This window comes from Saccostrea echinata, unplaced genomic scaffold, assembly GCF_033153115.1.
Source record: "Saccostrea echinata isolate AGI-Se365-2 ecotype Australia unplaced genomic scaffold, CSIRO_AGI_Sech_v1 ptg000023l, whole genome shotgun sequence".
NCBI lineage: Eukaryota > Metazoa > Mollusca > Bivalvia > Ostreida > Ostreidae > Saccostrea > Saccostrea echinata.
In genome coordinates this window covers 14404916-14424537 of record NW_026889772.1, presented here as the reverse complement: position 1 = coordinate 14424537, position 19622 = coordinate 14404916, and the positions used below count along the sequence as shown (strand labels likewise).

At 33.7% G+C, this 19622-nt stretch overlaps 1 protein-coding gene across 1 annotated transcript; it reads left to right on the top strand.

Annotated features, from left to right (window-relative positions):
- LOC133191234 (solute carrier organic anion transporter family member 2A1-like) lies at positions 1-19114 on the top strand. Its single transcript, XM_061326988.1, has 9 exons — positions 1-638; positions 811-897; positions 4505-4708; positions 5635-5799; positions 5970-6156; positions 13575-13725; positions 14025-14179; positions 17926-17990; positions 18617-19114. The coding sequence occupies exons 1-9, from the start codon at positions 5-7 to the stop codon at positions 18907-18909; spliced, it is 1941 nt and encodes a 646-aa protein (XP_061182972.1). The 5' UTR covers positions 1-4; the 3' UTR covers positions 18910-19114.
- The last annotated feature ends 508 nt before the right edge of the window (positions 19115-19622 follow it).

The following is a 19622-nucleotide window of genomic DNA, read 5'->3' as shown; positions in this document are numbered from 1 at the left end:
CAGCATGGAGTGTGGTATTGGAAAGTTTCGACCCAAATTTCTCCAGCATTTTGCAAACATCAATGCATTTGTAGGAGTGTGTAGTGCTGTAGGCATTGTGTCTCAGACTCTGAGTGTTTACATTAATACTCAGGTACCAAACCTTGAGCGACAATTTGGTTTCAATAGCGCTCAAAGCGGCTTACTTATTGCCTTCAATGATATAGGATTTTTCGCGGTTATTTTATTTGTTTCTGCGTCTGCTAGGTTTGTTCATATCCCACGCACGTTATTTCTGAGTATATTACTTTTCGGAATTTCTGGCCTGGTATGCAGTCTCCCTCACTTCATCGCTCTTTCTAGAAGTCTAGTGCCTACCCACAACCTTGATTCGGTCCTTAGAAATGGAAGCACAGAAAACGATAAAACAAACATCCTCTGTCGACCAGAGTTTAATTCCTCTGATGAAGAATGCCAAAATAATAGGGAACAGAATAATAAAATATTACATGCACCGAGTTATTCAATGAGAAATCTTGCACTGGCCTTAATTGGAATTGGAATGGCCCTGCAAGGCATAGGAAAAGCTCCACGGTCTCCATATTACATGGAGTATGTTGACGATAACATTGACAGAAGAAAAACTGGGTTTTACTTAGGTATTTATTTCTTTGATACATATATTTAGATCTATATAATCTAAAGTTTCAGAAGTCATATTCAGTTCTTTGTTTATAATGATACCTACTATTTGTATCCTACATTTATATTAAGTATCCTAATCAGGAAAATGAAATATGTAATTAACATATTGCTTTATCCCAATGTTAGGTATTGTCATCGGATTGTCTATTTTCGGTCCAGCAATATCATTTATACTCGGAGGATACTTCAGCAGACTGTATGTGACTCTGGAAGGTAATTTTACTCATATTGAGGCAGTAACTGTCCATACTCTACTAAAAGTGTACCTGGGTTCTCTACATACTAAAAATGTCTTCTAGAAGGAATTCTTCCTCTATGTACATTTTCCACCTTAGGTTTCGTACAGAAATACAGCACAGTATATCTGCTGAAGAGATTATCTAGAACTCTGCGTTATATCTATTGTGGTTGTTCTCGAGATAAAGACAGAGTAATTGATTTAAAACACTTATAACCATACTTTCATTTCTTTATTCTTCCAAAACACACGAAGAAAGAGGAAATTTGGTATTTTTAACTCACATACTCCAAAGACTCAAGAATACTGTTTGATCAAAGTGTGTTCGGTGTTTCCCAGTCTTTCAGTGATCTATTTTGTGCTTTTAAAAAAATTTACAACTCGTTTTTCTTAGTCTTCAGGGGCCCGTTTCATCAAAGGTCGTACGCCCAGTCGTAGCGCTACGCCGGCGTAAAGTCGGGACTAGCACAAAGATTTGCGTTTCATTAAACAGCGTATCTTTACACCGTACTAAAGTTAGGCCCAAATTTTACGTCTACTCATGGGTAGGCGTAAGTTTGGGCGTAAACATAAAATAAAGCGACTTTACTGATTTGAAAACGATTTAGCCATTCATTCAAGAGGAATTACGGTTCTAAGAAGTTTTTTAATACAAACGATGCATAATTTCATTTCAGAAACTATGCAGATTTGGGAGAGCGGAAATTGGGGAGGGGGGTACACCCACTTCGGGAGGTAGTTGACATGCAGTATCTACATAACTTACTTTAATAAATTTCTTCATAAAAGATTGCCTTATTAGAGATTCATTTTAACACCATATCTTAAGTTTTGACAATCCTGCATTTATATGCATTTGATTGTTGTATTTTGAGTATGAGGAGGTATTGCAAATCCACTACACGATACAGATACTGTGTCATTCACTGAAAAGAAACATATTAAAAATGTCCATTTTGAAAAAAAAGCTATTTTCCCAACATATTTTTTGTGTGGAAAAAAGTATTTTTTTCCCTCAAAAGCACAGTTATCTTCATTAGCTTTGCATGGTTAATATCTATAATTGAAAAACACAATTTTTTTTTAACTCATCGTAAAACCAAGTATAGGCTTTTTAAAAAAATTATCGTTCTCGAAAACTCCATATCTTATTCACTCCACGTTTACACGCGTGGACCTAGAGGGAGGTCAGGGAGGGGGTCCATTTCTCAAAAGATGAAAAAGATTCCAGTTGATTAGGTAAAAATACTTGAACGTCAAATTTTTTCTAATACAGAATACAAATGAGAGAGAATTTTACCTCAAGAAGGGCAAGGGGCAACAAAGTCACTCGGTAGATTCTGAAAATCAGCAATCGGAGAAACTTGACTCAGAAACGACTGTAATTTTACAATTATTACGCCCATGTATGACAATATATTAATGTTTAAACAATGTATGATACATTTCTGAAAATTTCAAAATGAATATCGATGGTACTTGCCTTTCTTTATTGGGAAAAATAAAAAGAATCCACATTAAAAAAAAAAATAATAATACTACAATTTTTAGGAACAAACGGAATGGCGTACACAGTAATGTCAAAGAAAAATAGAAAAAAGTCTTTATTTTTTCATGATAATGCATATTTTGTATTATTTTATCGATTCTTAATAATTTAGTAGACTAGTCCATCATATGCACAGTTACATATATTTACAAGTATATACAATTGTAACGGATTCTCTCTTTCTCTCTTCCTGTATCAAAATATCGAGGGGGGGGGTGAGGCGGGGGGATGTAAATATTCCGAAATAAATACATTTATAAGATGTTTATTTCTTTTCTTTGACCTTTAATTTTGGAGTTAATCAGATGGTATATGTTGTAAGTAGTTAATATTTTATAATAAGTAGATTTAAGATGTATGTTTTCTTCAAGGTCCCTAAAAATTCATGTAGTTTTTCATTTAAGTTAATGTATACGTGACCGTATTGTGTACAATGTATGTAGAACAACATTGTGTGTTGCATTGTACACAATACGTATGTTTATGTTTTTTGCGCATGTGCAGTGCAGCGTTGTCAAGGACTTAGTCCTGAGACTAAGCGTATTGTTTACGACTAGTCTTACGCTACTTCGTGAAACGCAAATTACACCCGACTAAATTTTGGCGTAAGCCCCCGAAGTACACCCAAGTTAGGTCTTGAATTTACGACTTTTGATGAAACGGGCCCCAGATCCACAGGATTGTTAAAAACCAGACGTGCCACAAATCATACTTCAGTGAAAGGACACAAATATGTTCAAATTTAAAAATTAATTCATATTTGGATACAGTTCTATGTATACTCCTGCATACTCCAATGGTTCATGGTTTAACTAACTTGAATCTAGAATACCTGGAAATGCTTGAATATATATTTGACCACATTTTGCCAAATTGCTTCCAAGAATAAGATTTTAATCATATTATATATATCACATACAGCTCAAAAACTTTTTAACCTAACATGTTTTTGTGAACAAATCATATGAACATTTTTAAAGAAATACAATGCGTCTATTAACAAACACGCGAACGAAAGTTTTGATGAATTTACAGAATCATTATAGTTTTTATGTTCATGATTGAGTTTTCATTTATTAGTTCTAAGTTTCTCTTGTTTTTGCACAAATTGAGTACCATTCCCGCTAGAGTGCCTTCCACTTATCTTTTTTGAGTCGTTGGCGTGTTCTGAAAAAAGATCGTCCTTTATTCGGCCTCAGATATTTTTAATTATGTTTAAATCAGGAGAATGTTTTGAATAGTGCTGTTTTAAAGCATTGAATTTAAAAATCTTCAAAAGGAACTTCAAAATCGGCTCGATAATGTTCGTTATCTTCATCAGGAAAAGATACTGAAAGATGTTACTTCCATGTGTGCTTGCTTAGTAGATTCCAGAAAATTATTTGTATTTCAACAGTTATTCGTATATCGTCGTAACTAAAAAAAAACACACACACACACACACAAGAAAGTTTCTCAAACACAATGCAGTTTCTACCCTTCCGTGGCCAGGAAATAGCTCTGATTGAAACCCTTGTACAAAATCTGGGGTTGAATAAAGAAGACCCTTGCTCAGAACATGCCATCAACTGAAAAAAATATATACTAGTATGTGGAAGGTTCTCCAGAGGGAATGGTACTCAAATAAACAAAAATTGAAAATTAAATTCAAGCATGTCTAGTTGCATTAAGGTTTTTATTCGTGCCAAAGGGGTAGCAGTTATTTTCTACAAGTTAGGTATCAACCATGAATATAACTACTATAATTTTGCACAATTCATCTTATCTTTTGATTGTGTCTTTGTTTAGATGCATTACATTTCTTTAAAAAATGTGCATGTAAGGATATCCGATCCTCAGCAAGAAAGGATGACTCTTAAAATTATTATTATTATCAAAGTGGAGCAGCCACAACCTAAGAGTGCCTTGTACATGAAATGTCAAATAATAGCACAAATCAGCTTTTCACTCATTTTTTCTCCTAAGCAGAGAAATTGAAATGCGTTCATATATGTCTTTTACATCATTTTAAATCTTGCCTCTTTGTGTAACAGTTGTTGATATGGAACCGCAGGATCCACGCTGGATCGGAGCATGGTGGTTGGGTTTTCTCGTCTTTGGAACTGTGTCCATTCTTCTAGCTTCCCCTCTTGTATTGTTTCCCAAATACCTAAAAATGTCCTCAAAAGACATTGCTAAAGGCAAAATTCACGAAAGACCAGTTTTTGAGGAATGCTCATTTTTGGAGAAATTAAAAAGTGAGTAAAATGTAAATAAGAAAAAAGAGTTAGGATAAAAATAATATTAAGTCCATAATGAAGATCTTTGATTATTCTCGATTCAATTCTGAGTATTAGTTTGTGAAACCTTTCATGACGGTAACTGACTTGGTAAGAGAGAACAGATTTGGTCAGGTTTTGAATGTCCTCACTTTCATTTAATTTTTCATTAAATTAAAGATGCTTTTTGTTTTAGAAAGCAAAGCAATCAAGCAAGACTATGTGAAAAATTTATAAACTTTAATGTTTACATGTAATTTTAGACTGGCAGGTTTGTCTCGTGTATTTGCAAATCAAATAGTGAATCTCGAATTTTAAGAATTGGTCAAAATCGACAAAACCACAAAATCTGTTGTTTTTTCTGGCATTTCTGTACCCTGAGATTCAATATTGATCCAAAATTTAGACAAAGTGTTACACCAGATCTTTAACATACCTCTCTTTATTTTTTTTCTCTCTAAATTTGTGCCAAGCTTGTACTAGGCTTATATTGTACTTTTATGAACATCGTGAATATCAATTTTGTCCTCAAAAATCCATCAAATAGTTTTTTTCTTTATAAATATGAAAATAATAGACTTAACACCTCGTTGAGAAAATAGATATGAAAGAGGCGTGTGTTTGTAGTTGGGATTAAATATTCAATTGAAAATATGACCAATGGGATGTTAAGTTCCTTTTCATACTCAAATATTTTAACAGCTAAATTTATCCGATCGAAAACTGGAACGCTTACTAGTGAATACTTAATACCTATAGCTTCAACTATTGAGTCCATATCGTTAAGAACCACACATTATTTTTCGTGTAATATATATCTCTAACACAAAATCAGATCAGGGCAATTTACATAATTTGAAATGCATATAAATGAAACTGTTAACTAATATGATCTATTCATTAAGTGAGTTTGAAGGGATACGGAAAGGTTGTCCGAAACCCAGTTTTTCTTCTAACGTCTGCTAGTGAAGTCATCAACCTCATGGGGGAAGGAGGATGGTCGAGCTTTCTATCAAAATTCACAAAGACACATTTCAATATTCCACTATACCGTGCTAATTACATACTGGGTGAGAACAAAGTTCTACAGCTTTCCTCACTTTACAAAAATCATTTCTTTTGTGTGATTACTGATTAAAAAATATTTTGCAATTTTCTATGGTAACATTGTTTTTATTGAATTGTTTTGGCACTACAAATTTAATTTATATATTCTATATTTTTTTCTTTTTTAATTTAGCTGGAGCACAAATGTGTGCATTAGCCTCCGGGTCAATTCTGGGAGGAATCCTCACAAGGAAAATCAATATGACGCCGAGAAATGTCTACAGGATGATATTACTGATTTACACCTTGAATATGATTTTCACGGCCCTTGCTATGACAATGAGTTGCCCACAATCCAATATAATTGGTCCAAAGTTAAAGTAAGTGCAAGATTGTTTTTATGTAAAAAGGTAGGTGACGTACTTAATTAATAGCTTCATAACATTTTTCTTTTAAAATTCTCATATTTTTAATTGTTCTGCAATTTTTGTTTTTATTTATTCATCGGATAATTAACTTAAAAGAAAACAACTTTTATAATCATATATTTACATTTGCAAATGTTTTCTTTTATATAACACTATTAAAAGCAACGCGTATCTATATCCGTATAAACACGGGTTCCTCGCGTCATAAACGTTCGACGTAATTTCTCAGTGACGTCATAAAGGGTCGACGCGCAATCAATAGATCAAACTTGTGCCGTTGAGTTTGAAAAAATAAAACATTTCACGCGTTAAAGGTTATAATCAGGCTAATATATGATATGAATAAGTCACAAATGTAAATATAAGTAATAAGGTATCATTTTTAAACATCTATTGGGATATAAATACGGGTTGGTACGAGATCAAATTTACCATAAAGCCCTTCGGGCTTTATGGAATTTGATCTCGTGACCAACCCGTATTTATATCCCGATAGATGTTTAAAAATGATACCTTATTTCTTAAATAAAGTAATGTATCATGCCTAGCTACATTATTCAGAAAAACATTCAATATTAGTTTTCACAGAAAAGATTTAAGAAGACGCTTTAAGAGGTATACAAAATGCATTAATATTTCGAATTTCAGTTCTAAAAGAGTTTTTCTCAAGTGAGCTTTTTAGAAAAGGTTGGTGTCTACAGAATCACATTTATTCTTATATGATTCAAAATAGCTTTATTTAACTTTCAATACAGGTTAGTTGTCTTATGCCGAACATAAAATCCGACTTCAATCTGTCCAAAATTATAGTTTACTTCCCTAAAAATTTATTAAAAAGTTTTCTATATAAATTTTAGAAGTTTAATAAATAATAAATAACTTCTTTTCATAGTATGAAAAAACTATATGCTGTAAAAGCATATTTTGCCCACATAAGAGGCAAATTTTGAAAATCTCTGAAATGTTCTCAGCTGTATATATTTTATGAAAATTCTTAATTGACAAAAATTATTAAAGTCTGGAAGTAGATTATCATCATTGAGTGTTTCTGAGACGTCAATTATTTGAATTTTCCATTATTTAAAAGATAAAGGAAAAAAGGACAAAATTTGTTCAATTTTGAGTATAGAATTTACTGAGCACAAGCTTGCCCCAGAACAATATTAACATATTTGCTTGATAAAATTCTACACATTATATAAAAAATAGAGCTTGGGCAGACCTGCGCTCGGTGACTTTTAATAAAAATATCGACTAAAAATACATTTTTTTTATCTCAATATCAATGAAAATATGAATTTACGTCATCTTCTAGACGTCATATCTACCATATGACGTCTTAGCTGATAAAATAGGTAATGCTCTTTAGTCTGCGGATATCTCCCTGATTTAGAATATAATTATAAGTTTCTCTACCAAAGTTTGATTTTGGGGGCAGATCTTGGTCATTACCTTTCATTTATTTAGCAAAGTTTTACCCTGAGGTATAAAATGTGTTGTCAATTTTAATTAACATTTTGAAAAAAATATATTATATTTCCTGTAATTAGATCGGTTGGTGATTTCCACAACACCAAAGAATTCCATCTGCGTAAATAAATAGCAAACTATTAAAGTACGCAAATACTGGTGATTTTACTACAAAAGCACTTATATAATGAATTGCTAGTTTTTGATAATTAAACATTATGAAAATGTTACATGTTTTTTTAGGGTAACGTGAAATTGTTATCCTGCGAAAAAATATTGCTATCCGATGCGAGGTGAAGACTGTTGTGCTAAAGAAATTTAGAATTCATTTAAAGGAATAAATCACAATATTTACATTTGCAAATATTTCTTAGATGAACCTTTTGAAGAGAAAATATGTTTAATTCTGTATGAACTTATAAGGGAGTCCGGGGCCATACCGTGACCGAATCACACAGCGAGATGCATATGGTATCTTGCCTACATATTTCTGTCACGGTGAAACTGGCTTCGGAACTTCTAAGTTGTTTAAGCAATGAAAAAGATAAATTATTGAAACATACAGATATTTTCATTTAACAAATAATCATTAATCTTTTGTCGGTGTGAAGAATGTTTTTAATTAGCCTAAGATCGCGCTTACCTTTTTAACCCGAAATTCCTTTGAAGGTATGTAAACTAAAGGCGATACCACCGCTTTTGACTCCATATATAAAGAACTCATACAATAATAGTAAGACTATTCTCAGTAACGATCATTGTTCTTTCATTATAAACAGAGATTTCCTGAGCTGGACTTCTGAAAATCAATGTAAATATATTCAAATGTTGGAGCGAGGCAAATTTTTTGCTTATTTTGCTTATGTAAATGAAGCAATACATTTATAGAGTTCGTTGTCAAAACCTTAGACTCTCTATCCATGGTTTACTAAATGATTTCAAAATTCTTTTTAAGTCATTGAAATATACAGCCAGAGAATGCAATAAAATAAATGAGTTTAACACATCCTGGCAAAAATGGCAATCCATACTTCAAACTAACATTGATGAACCCTGTCTTTAAATTATTTAGCTTTGCTTCCTCCTCTATTGAGGTGTCACCCACATTTTTTTTTAACTCATCTCCCTCGTTCGTTCTTTCTCCTTTTTTCTCTTTTCGTTCTCTCTCCTTTTTCTCTTTCTCTCTCTTTCTCCTTCTCTCTCTCTCTCTCTCTCTCTCTCTCTCTCTCTCTCTCTCTCTCTCTCTCTCACACACACACACACAAATGAATACTACAATGACAAGATTGTGTTTATTTTATATGTTTATGTTTGTATTATAACATTGTGTATTTCAAATTTAAAAAAAGTATTATTTGGTATTATTTAGTATTTTAGTTGGTTGCAAATGCTGTAAAAAAACATTTTTTGGGAAAAAACCTAAATCCAAATCAAACCATCAATACCACATCATATAGAAAACAACACTCTACTTTTGATTGATTTACTCTCTAGACTTAGAGATCTAAAGCAATATTAAGTACCATGCGGGGCAGAATAGATTTTGACTTGATATGTGAAGAGGATCATCACTCTTTATTAAGCATTTCTAAAGAAAGCTTTGATGACCTGACCACCTCAATCATCTCCTTGAAAAAATAAAAAAAAAAAATAAAAAAAAAACGATCAATAAAAAATGCAATAGGCATACTGCTGTTTAAGTTGAAATCTGGACTTTCGAATGGTTTGCTTGCAACATTATGTGGACTAGGGAGCAGACGTCAGGTTGCCGAAATCGTCAAGCGCGCTCGTGTAGCGATGGTTAGAGATTTTGTACCCCTAAATATTGGATTTGACCATTTGACAAGAGAGTGTGTAATCGATCATCATACCACTGATATATAAAAAAAAACTGTTCTCAGACCCAATTTCTGATACAGTCATTCTTGTATTGGATGGCACGTACATTTATATCCAGAAAAGTCCCTCCTACAAGTTTCAGAGACTGACTTACTCAGTATATAAAGGTAGACCTCTTGTGAAACCTTTCATCGTTACAACCACCAATGGTTACATTGTCGATGCAATTGGGCCCTTCTTTTCCAATGGTCGTAACAATGATGCATCTATTCTTTCACATATTGTCAAAACAAATAAGGGCAACTTCACAAGTTTTTTGAAAGAGCAAGATATTCTTATTGTGGATAGGGGCTTTAGGGACTTTTTGAATTTTCTTAAAGAATGTGGATTTCAAGTCGAAATGCTTGCATTCCTTTCAAAGTCAGCAAAGCAGCACACCACCGAAGAGGCAAATGCTTCGCGGCTGGTGACCAAAATACGATGGGTAGTAGAAGCAGCTAACGGTAGGATCAAAAAATGGAAGTATCTGGTTAATGTAGTACACAATAGTCAAGTTCCATTTATTGGTGATTATATTAGAATTGTGAGTAGCATAATTAAAAAAAAATACAAGCCACCACTTAAATCGAATGATGCCGATGATCTTAAAGTTGGTTACCAAATGCTCCTTAAGTCAAAGGAAAATGCTACAGCAATTCAACGAATGGGGTTAGATGATGTATCCTCTCTAAAATATCGTGAAAATTCTAAAACATGGAGGCGTGTAGACGCCAAAGACATGCATTGTCATAGATTTCCCAGTCCTCACTGAGGACTATGTCCGGCAAATAACTTTTGGCGTTTACCAATTGAAACAAGCATGCAAATTTTTACGTTTCAGAACATCTTGAAAATGGACAATATCTTATTGATGTGTCCGAAATTGAGAGTGATTTAATTCACGCAAAGATTCAACCTCGACACAGCAGTAAACTTCTTTATAATTTGTGGATTAGATATTCATCCACGGATATTTCTGGTTGGTTTTGTCAGTGTAAACAGGTTGGGGGGAAACGTAAATTCCGCTATAATAGTGGTATATCACTATTATAGTGAAATTCCGCTTTATTTTCAGCCCTATTGACCCTCGATTTCATCAAATAACATGCTTGCTGTTTCAAGCGCAAGTCATGGTGGGTATAAAAATGGACACTAATTGACACCCTTACATTTTATGAATTTTATTTAAATTTCTGCCAATGCGTTTAATAATGCGAACACACTTTTTAAAACGGAAGTTACATTTTTAACATAGCAACCAGTGATTTCGGTAGTATTCAAGAAAGACTGAATTTCAATTTCTGTCACACATGTGCACAAATTAATGCTTGTAAATGCGGGGCAAGTACCGTAAGATGCTGCGCGCACATATGCAGCGTTATATGGTACCTTGGGTACTCCAGACATCAATGTAATTATGTGTCAGAAAAAAACCACTTAATGTCCAATATACTCGATGCAGCTTGTGAAACTGACTCCGATGATGATTCTGATTAAATATGTTTTGGAGAATATATCTTTCTTTTTTTATTCGTTTTATTTCTTTTTATATTTTCCATTGTCTGCGTTAATCATTTAGGGTAAAGTTTTAGTACGGTACTGTACCCATTGTAAATACAGGTTAAATCAATGTGGAATTTAAAATCCCGATTTGCGATTGTTGTCTTAAGTCGTGAATAGGTTTATTTTTCGCAATGTTCACCCATCTTCTTTAGGTAACAACCATATATGACAAAATGTTAAACATAATTAAACAATGCTAGAATGTTACAACTAACTATAGCATAGAGTGGTTGCAGGGGAGGTGGGATCCTATACCCGACGTATTAGTGTATATTAGTATGATAAAACAATTATCTATTGACTGGGAGTTGAATATCTCTTCGATCAAAGAAGCTTGAGTTCTCATTGACAATATCTATGTGATCTTTGGAGACAAAGTTGTCAGAAAATCTGTTTGAATTTTCATGGGTTCTTATTGTGTACTGGAATTACATTATTACAGCAGATCTGTTAAGAATTAATTTAAATCTAAAATTATTCAAAAACTTCTACATGAAAAGAAGTCTCTTATTGTGACCTTCAACATTTAGATGTATGGACAACTTTTTTTCAATTAACAATCGTCATTTTTATTCCTACATTGATATATATCCGATATTATACTGAACCCTATGTCAAAAGCTTCAAAGAGTATGTACATCTGTTTCATATTTGGATATTTTACTAGAAAAAGGCATTGATGGCAAACTAACACTGAAGTTTTTGGTAAACACGATGACTTCAGCTTTTCTTTCGTCAAATTCCTTTAGTTATGTAGAAATGTACTATTATCACCGGTATACTGGTTTTATGTCTCTCAAGATTCAATACGCAAGAGTATGTTCTACGTACGATCAATTTCTTAATCAAGGCATATAACTGACAAATGAGTTGATGATACAAGGATATCAACAATCTCTTTTAAGTACCCTCTCTACACCAGGGCAAAATGGTTTAGACATTGAGAAAATTATATTGTATAAATGTGTAAATAGTGAGCTTATTTAATTTTCGATACATGATGCGCGGCATTTACTCCCAGGAAAAAATATTCAAAGCTTACAAAGCTTACAAAGTATCAATGAACAGAAACCAATGTTGTTCACTTCAGTAAAAAAATACGGGCAAACAAAATATTCAGTTAATTTATCTTGGCCTTTTAAAATGTCAACAGTGCTTGAATTGATTACAAATTGAGTAATACACTATAGATTCAGTTTTTGAATTTAGATCAAAGGGCAAATCATTCAACTGCAGAAAAACACAACAGAACCAGAATTCACTAGTGTGCAGTGTAGAGGGGGTTCTTAAAGTCAACATTTCGCAAATTCTAATGTCGTTAAAATAACCTTGTTTGCAAATAAAATCTATCATTAGGTCAACTGTTGACTGATGTTTTAATACAAATTGTTGGGGCATTATTTTCACATGAAATTGTGTACAGATTTTTCCTTCTACCCGATCAAGACAAGGAGTTCACGACGGATGTGAGTGGTCAATAGTAGATGTTCACTCCTCCATGGCACCTAATCCCAACTCTGTTTTTAGAATCCGTGTTGCTCTGCTCACAATCTATATTTTTTTTAATCGGACTTTAGAGCATGATAATTTTTCCTTATCTTCACATTTCACTGTTTATTTTATATTACATTCATTGCCAAAGGAATGATGAAGTGTATGGAGATACCGAACAGTATTCAAGCTCAAAAGTCCATTAAACAATACAAATTTTGGAGGAGAGCAAACACGGACCTCTAAAACATCAGAGGTGGGATCAGGTGCCATGGAGGAGTGAGCATCCCTTACCGACCGGTCACATCCGCCGTGTGATTCAATGCATTTTTAATTTTACTGTGTGTTTTATGCTTTGTGTTGAATCTCCATGTATGGTTCTCAGAGTGTGATATAATTTTTAAAGAACAAATTCTTTTGTCGGTGACAAAGGCTAAATAAACGATCATCGTCTATCAGATTCTATGTTTTTCCTATAATTTTGGTTATATTTTAGATCATCAAAATTACCGGTTGCGGTACCCTAGTGGTTAGGTACTGGCTTTGTCAAATCTGATTTCCGGCACCGCGTCAAACCTGTTATGTTTTACATAAGTAATGACTATTCCTTTGCCAAACTCTCGACGATGAAGGGAAAGCCACGGGAATTTCGGATGAAAACTAAACATCCGAGGTCCCCTTTAACGATAGGTATTGGCAAGATAAAGATACTTCACTGCTACGGCCTTACGCGCCAACAGGGGTAGTTCTAAATATGTGGCACTTCACCTGAATCGGGGGACGTCTCTATATGATGAAATAATTCTCGAATTGGACGTTTAACAACAAATAATACATCAATCAGTCTATAATTTTAGTAATGAATTGAAAAGATTTTTTTAAAAGTTACTCAAATAATTTTAATCTTAAATTTTTTAGGATGAGTTTCTACAGACACTCTGACATCTATTTTTATTTTCAAATTCCAGTATTCCAGGTTACACGGACAATACCGCTCTCAATTGTTCACGTGGTTGTCCATGTCAAGATGACATGTTTTTCCCAATTTGTGGATCAAATAAAATGAACTACCATTCTCCCTGCTTTGCTGGTTGTAAGGATATATTGAGAGATGGTCGTGTAAGTGTTTGTGTTCAACATTGGTTGCTGGCATAACCTCTTATGAATATAAAATATGATTTTGTAAAATGTTTTAATCAAAACATTTGTCATATAAAAAGTATAAAGAATGTAAAGATAACGAACAGTGATCGATCTAAAACAAATCCACAAACAATATAAACCTGGGCATAAAACACGGACCCCGGAAATTCCAGAGGTGGGATTGGGTGCCTGGAAGGAGTAAGCGTTCTCGAATTTTAATCAAAAACCAGTGCCCCAGAATAACGACACTGAAATTTGCGTACCTTAATTTGTAGATCTTTGTTAATTGTTCCTGTATACCGGATGGTAAGGCGGAGGCAGGATTATGCGAGAACAACTGTCCTCTTTTCATACCCTGGATCATCTTCATTATCCTCTGCAGCTTCACGGCAACAATGAAAATTTCTCCTTATATAATTGCCATCATAAGGTAAGTAGTCTGTTCCAAAAGGGATCAACTGTAGAGAAAAATGTAAGAAAATCACCTTTTTAGCTCACCTGAGCCGAAGGCTCAAGTGAGCTTTTCTGATCACATTTTGTCCGTCGTCCATCCGTCCGTCTGTCCGTCTGTCTGTCTGTCTGTCCGTCCGTCTGTAAACTTTTCACATTTTTGACTTCTTCTCAAGAACCACTGGGCCAATTTTGACCAAACTTGGTACAAAGCATCCTTGGGTAAAGGGGAATTTAAATTGTAAAAATGAAGGGCCAAGTCCCCTCACAAGGGGAGATAATCAAGAGAAGACAAAAATAGGGTGGGGTCATTAAAAAATCTTCTTCTCAAGAACCACAGGGCCAGTAAAGCTGAAACTTATATGGAAGCATTCTGGGGAAGTGTAGATTCTTAATTGTTCAAATCATGACCCCCAGGGGTAGGGCGGGGCCATAATAGGAAATACAAGTTTTACATTGAAATATATAGGAAAAATCTTTAAAAATCTTCTTCTCAAGAACCACAGGGCCAGAAAAGCTGAAACTTATGTGGAAGCATCCTGGGATAGTGTAGATTCTAAATTGTTCAAATCATGACCCCCGGGGGTAGGGCGGGGCCACAATAGGAAATACAAGTTTTACATTGAAATATATAGGAAAAATTTTTAAAAAACTTTTTCTCAAGAACCACTGGGCCAGAAAAGCTGAAACTTATGTGGAAGCATCCTGGGGTAGTGTAGATTCTAAATTGTTTAAATCATGACCCCTGGGGGTAGGGCGGGGCCACAATAGGGAATCCAAGTTTTACATTGAAATATATATAGGAAAAATCTTTAAAAATCTTCTTCTCAAGAACCACTGGGCCAGAAAAGCTGAAACTTATGTGGAAGCATCCTGGGGTAGTGTAGATTCTAAATTGTTCAAATCATGACCCCCGGGGGTAGGGCGGGGCCACAATAGGAAATACAAGTTTTACATTGAAATATATAGGAAAAATCTTTAAAAATCTTCTTCTCAAGAACCACAGGGCCAGAAAAGCTGAAACTTATGTGGAAGCATCCTCAAGTAGTGTTCACTCTAAATTGTTCAAATCATGACCCAGGGGATAGGGCGGGGCCACAATAGGGGGAATCCCAAGTTTTACATTGAAATATATAGGAAAAATCTTTAAAAATCTTCTCAAGAACCACTGGACCAGAAAAGCTGAAACTTATGTGGAAGCATCCTGGGGTAGTGTAGATTCTAAATTGTTTAAATCATGACCCCCGGGGGTAGGGCGGGGCCACAATAGGTATTACAAGGGGGGAGTCTGGTAATGAACAGCATGGCCAAAGTTACTCAGGTGAGCGATGTGGCCCATGGGCCTCTTGTTTTAACTACGAACTGAAAAATGTCATTGTCCTCCACATCCCACCTGATTCCATAGGTATCAAATAATGCAAATTTTAAAGTAAGAATTGTAATCATATATTGAAAAGAAACTTTTGTAACCAAATTATGCTGGAACAAAATGATGACATTACAAGATTACAAATTAAACAATTAATGTCCCAGCTTTTACAAAGCGGTGGTATGGAAGGTATATTCACTACAAGAGGGTGTTTCTATATTCTTTATATCAGTTAAAATACATCCTTGTTCTTTAAATGAAGACTTTGAAAAAAGGCATGTTCCACAGTCCCTTGAGTGTGTCATCCTGGAGGTTTTGAATTGAAGAAATGTAAACGACAATACTTGAGAATATCAGAATATTAAATTTAAATTCTTATTTAAAGGTGCTTAGACACAGATTTGAAGTTAATATTTACTCAAGTTTTCTGTATAATTTCATGACTTATATGTTGCTATAGCATTTCATACGAAAATTTGAAAAAAATCTTATTTTATCTGGAAGTTATTGAAACCCTTGCACTTTCACAAATTTTAACTAAATCCTTATTACTTTAGAAAAGTAGCCAATTTTGTTGTTTATTAATGAAAAATATTAAAACTATAATGCAGAAATTCCAGAGTAGAAATGTAGAAAGCAAAATCCTCTCACCAGTATTGTCAGTCCGTGCTCTGTGGTGTGTGCAGAGTTTAACAATTGAACACACTCGGTGAAACGTAAACATTAACAACAACAGAGCTCGTGCCCTGTTTACAAAAACAGTTTACGTTTCACGGGTGTATTCAATTTGTTAAGTCTGTACACAACTACACAACACTGAGCACGGGCTGACAATACTCTGAATTTTATGGATTATAGATGTAATATTATTCATTAATACACAACAAAATTGCTACTTGTCTTAAGTATTAAGGATAATGTTAAAAATTGTGAAAGTGCAAGGATGTGTTAACCAAACGCCTCCCGAAATTCGTAGTTTCAATAATTTCCAGATTAAATAAGTTTTTCATTTTATTTTCGTGTGAAATGCTATAGAAACATATAAGTTGTGATATTACACAGAAAATTTGAGAAAAAACTTCAAATCTGTGTCTAAGCATCTTTAAAGGGTTATAGACTCCTTGAAAATGATGGCATAGGTCATAAGGATGTTATTCAAAAGAACTAGGAGGGGTGATCAAAAAGTTCGCGAACTAATTGAATAACTTCCTTAAAAGAAACAAAATGAGGTTTCAGTGTTCATTATTTTTTAAAGTAATGTTCTCCGATTTTAATGCACATCTGCCATTGTTCTGCCCATGCGCAAATCGTGACATGCTTCGTAGCTGTCAGAAGCTAAGAGATTTTTCCGAGTCTTATATTTCTTACCATGCAAGTAATTTTTTATAACAAGAACAGACCATCTGTCAGAAATGGCCAAATTTCGGCAATAGGATGGGTGGATAAGGATATCCCTTCCCAGAATTACCATGGTGACCATCACAATCCGAGTCCTCTGTCTCGAGAGCGTCGTTTATCCAATGTGGAAAAGTATGGGCGCCTTTTCTTTTTTTCATATCTCATATGTTTAAAGTCTAAAATTAACGATATTTTAGGGATTTAATAATTATATTTTTGCTCAGATATTCAACTATTTTTCTTACTGTAACTTGGCGATCTTTCAAAACAAATTGCTCAACTAAGGACACATCTTTTTACCGGCTTGCCTTCGCAGGGCAACAGAACAAACATCATTTTTAACCATCTCCCTGCCTTCATTAAAACATTCAATCCAATTAATGATTGAACTTCTGGAAAGTCTTTTGTCTTCATAAGCCTTATATAAATTATCATATTCTACTGCAAAGGAATTTCCGAGATATACGTTAAACTTTACAGCCATTTATTGCTTCAGTACGACTGAGTCAACCATTTTTTGTCACAAGTGACCTACATACTGACGTCATTTTCACATTGTGACGTCACAAACACGGAGGAAAACATTATTTAATATCTGCTATTTAAAGAACATGTGTATGATTATATGTGTGCGAAATATCATTCTGATCTGAATTGTGATTTTTTAAATATAGAGATAGTTCGCGAACTTTTTGATCACCCCTCGTAAATCAATTTTAACGATAGTTATGTTTTTTATGGAAAGAAATGATAACTCTTTATTCTGTAATTCGAAAGTAGTCTTGGCATTGTATGCTTGGAAATACATGTTATAGTATTGTTTGTTAAGGAAAAGATAATAAGTTCACTACGTTTACAGTTCAACCCAAAATAATTAAATACAAAGTCTCTAATAACATTTTTCTCCCATGCTTGTACCAAATAAATCTGAAAGCATTTTTTTTTATCTCCTTCTCTAGGTCTGTTGATGATATCAATAAAGCAGCAGCTATTGGTCTCAACACCTGTCTAGCTTCTGCACTTGGTAAGAAATCTGTTGTGGAATCATCATTATACATGGGGAACCAATGTTCGTGGAATTCGTTGGTATTCCTCTACCGACGAATTTAGATCAACTTTGTCAACGGGCGGTTAATTTAATCCGTGTATGTACGGTTTAAAATAAAATTTTGGTTCTCCACGAACATTGATCCCGATGAATTATAATGGAATCACAGTATATCCTTCATGTCAGTTATTAACAGTATTATTATATTCTCCTTGTTGAAGTCTCTAACCGTAAATAGAAAATAACCCTGAGCCTTTCAGATGGATGATTTATACACATCATACATACAACTAGGTACAACTATCAACCCAGAAGCCACAGTTTAAGATCTTATATTAAGGGTTGAGAGAGGATGTAAATTATACTGATGTAAAGAACATTTTCAGTTGTTCACAAATACTTGTTCATAAAGATATAAGGAATAATGGCAGAAACTTTCAATTCATTTCTAATTTTACAAAAATGTTTTATTTTCGTATAAATTGATTTGAAATCAAATTTTTGTATTATTGTTTTGTATGAAAACATGAGCTGTATAGTTTCTGGTGCTATTTAATCTGAACGGACATCTATTCTGTAGCATTATTATTAATTTATTCCAGGCTGGGGTTTATCGCCAGTGTTGTTTGGCAAGGTATTAGATGCATCTTGTCACATATGGCAATTTCCTTGCTCATCTTTTGGTGCGTGTGAACTGTATGACCTCCGACAGCTACGCCTTTCTTTCCATGGATTTTCCCTTGCTGTGAAATTTGTTGGTTTACTGTGTTTAATCTGTCTTCATATATGGACGAGAAACTGGAAGGATTGGAAATCCGCAAATAAGACTGATTCCGATCACCATAGGGTGAACTTAAAATACGCCGAAGTGCCACTCGAAAATATGACAATTTAACAGTCAACAAATTTACTGTTTCTCTTTTAATGTAAACTAAATATCTGTTAAAACTCAGTTACCCTTTTCACCTCGCTATGTACCATAAATGGACTGAAAAACGTTTGAATCAACAGATATTATATTTAATCAAAATTAATTTTTATATAAATGTTTATAAATGTAACTAGTAAATTCAAAGATTATTAAATGACAGTAGATAACATTTCATGAATTTTAAACTTTCATATGCATTCAGATACCAAGAATAATCCACTATATATTAGGAAATTTGTTTACTGTTCCTTTGTTTACTGTAATTAAATATTATTGCAGTATGACATTAACTTTAAATTAACATTTATCTCGAAATAAAATATGATAGCATTACCCATTACATGTAGATGTGTGAATTTATATAACAATTGAAATAATATAATAAAATGTAATAAAGAAAATACATATTATGTCTCGTAAGGAAAACGTTTGTAGATCTTATCCTCGTTCTACACACACACACACACACACACACACACACTTATGAATTAACAGTAAAAAAGTTTGCTCCTTCAATGGAAAGCCCTGAAGCTATTGGACATGTAATAAAGTGATCCTCTGTATCATTCCATGTGGTAGGATCCAGGTAGGAAAGGGTAAGATTTGCCATGTTATTATTATAAATATGGGCAAAAACAATAATTCGAATATACTGCCAAGAAAGGAAAGCCTGAATT

Coding starts and splice junctions, on each gene's coding strand:
- LOC133191234 (XM_061326988.1), top strand. CDS start 5: ATGGAGTGTGGTATTGGAAAGTTTCGACCCAAATTTCTCCAGCATTTT. Junction 639..810: donor AAAAACTGGGTTTTACTTAG/GTATTTATTTCT, acceptor TCCCAATGTTAG/GTATTGTCATCGGATTGTCT. Junction 17,991..18,616: donor CTGTCTAGCTTCTGCACTTG/GTAAGAAATCTG, acceptor AATTTATTCCAG/GCTGGGGTTTATCGCCAGTG.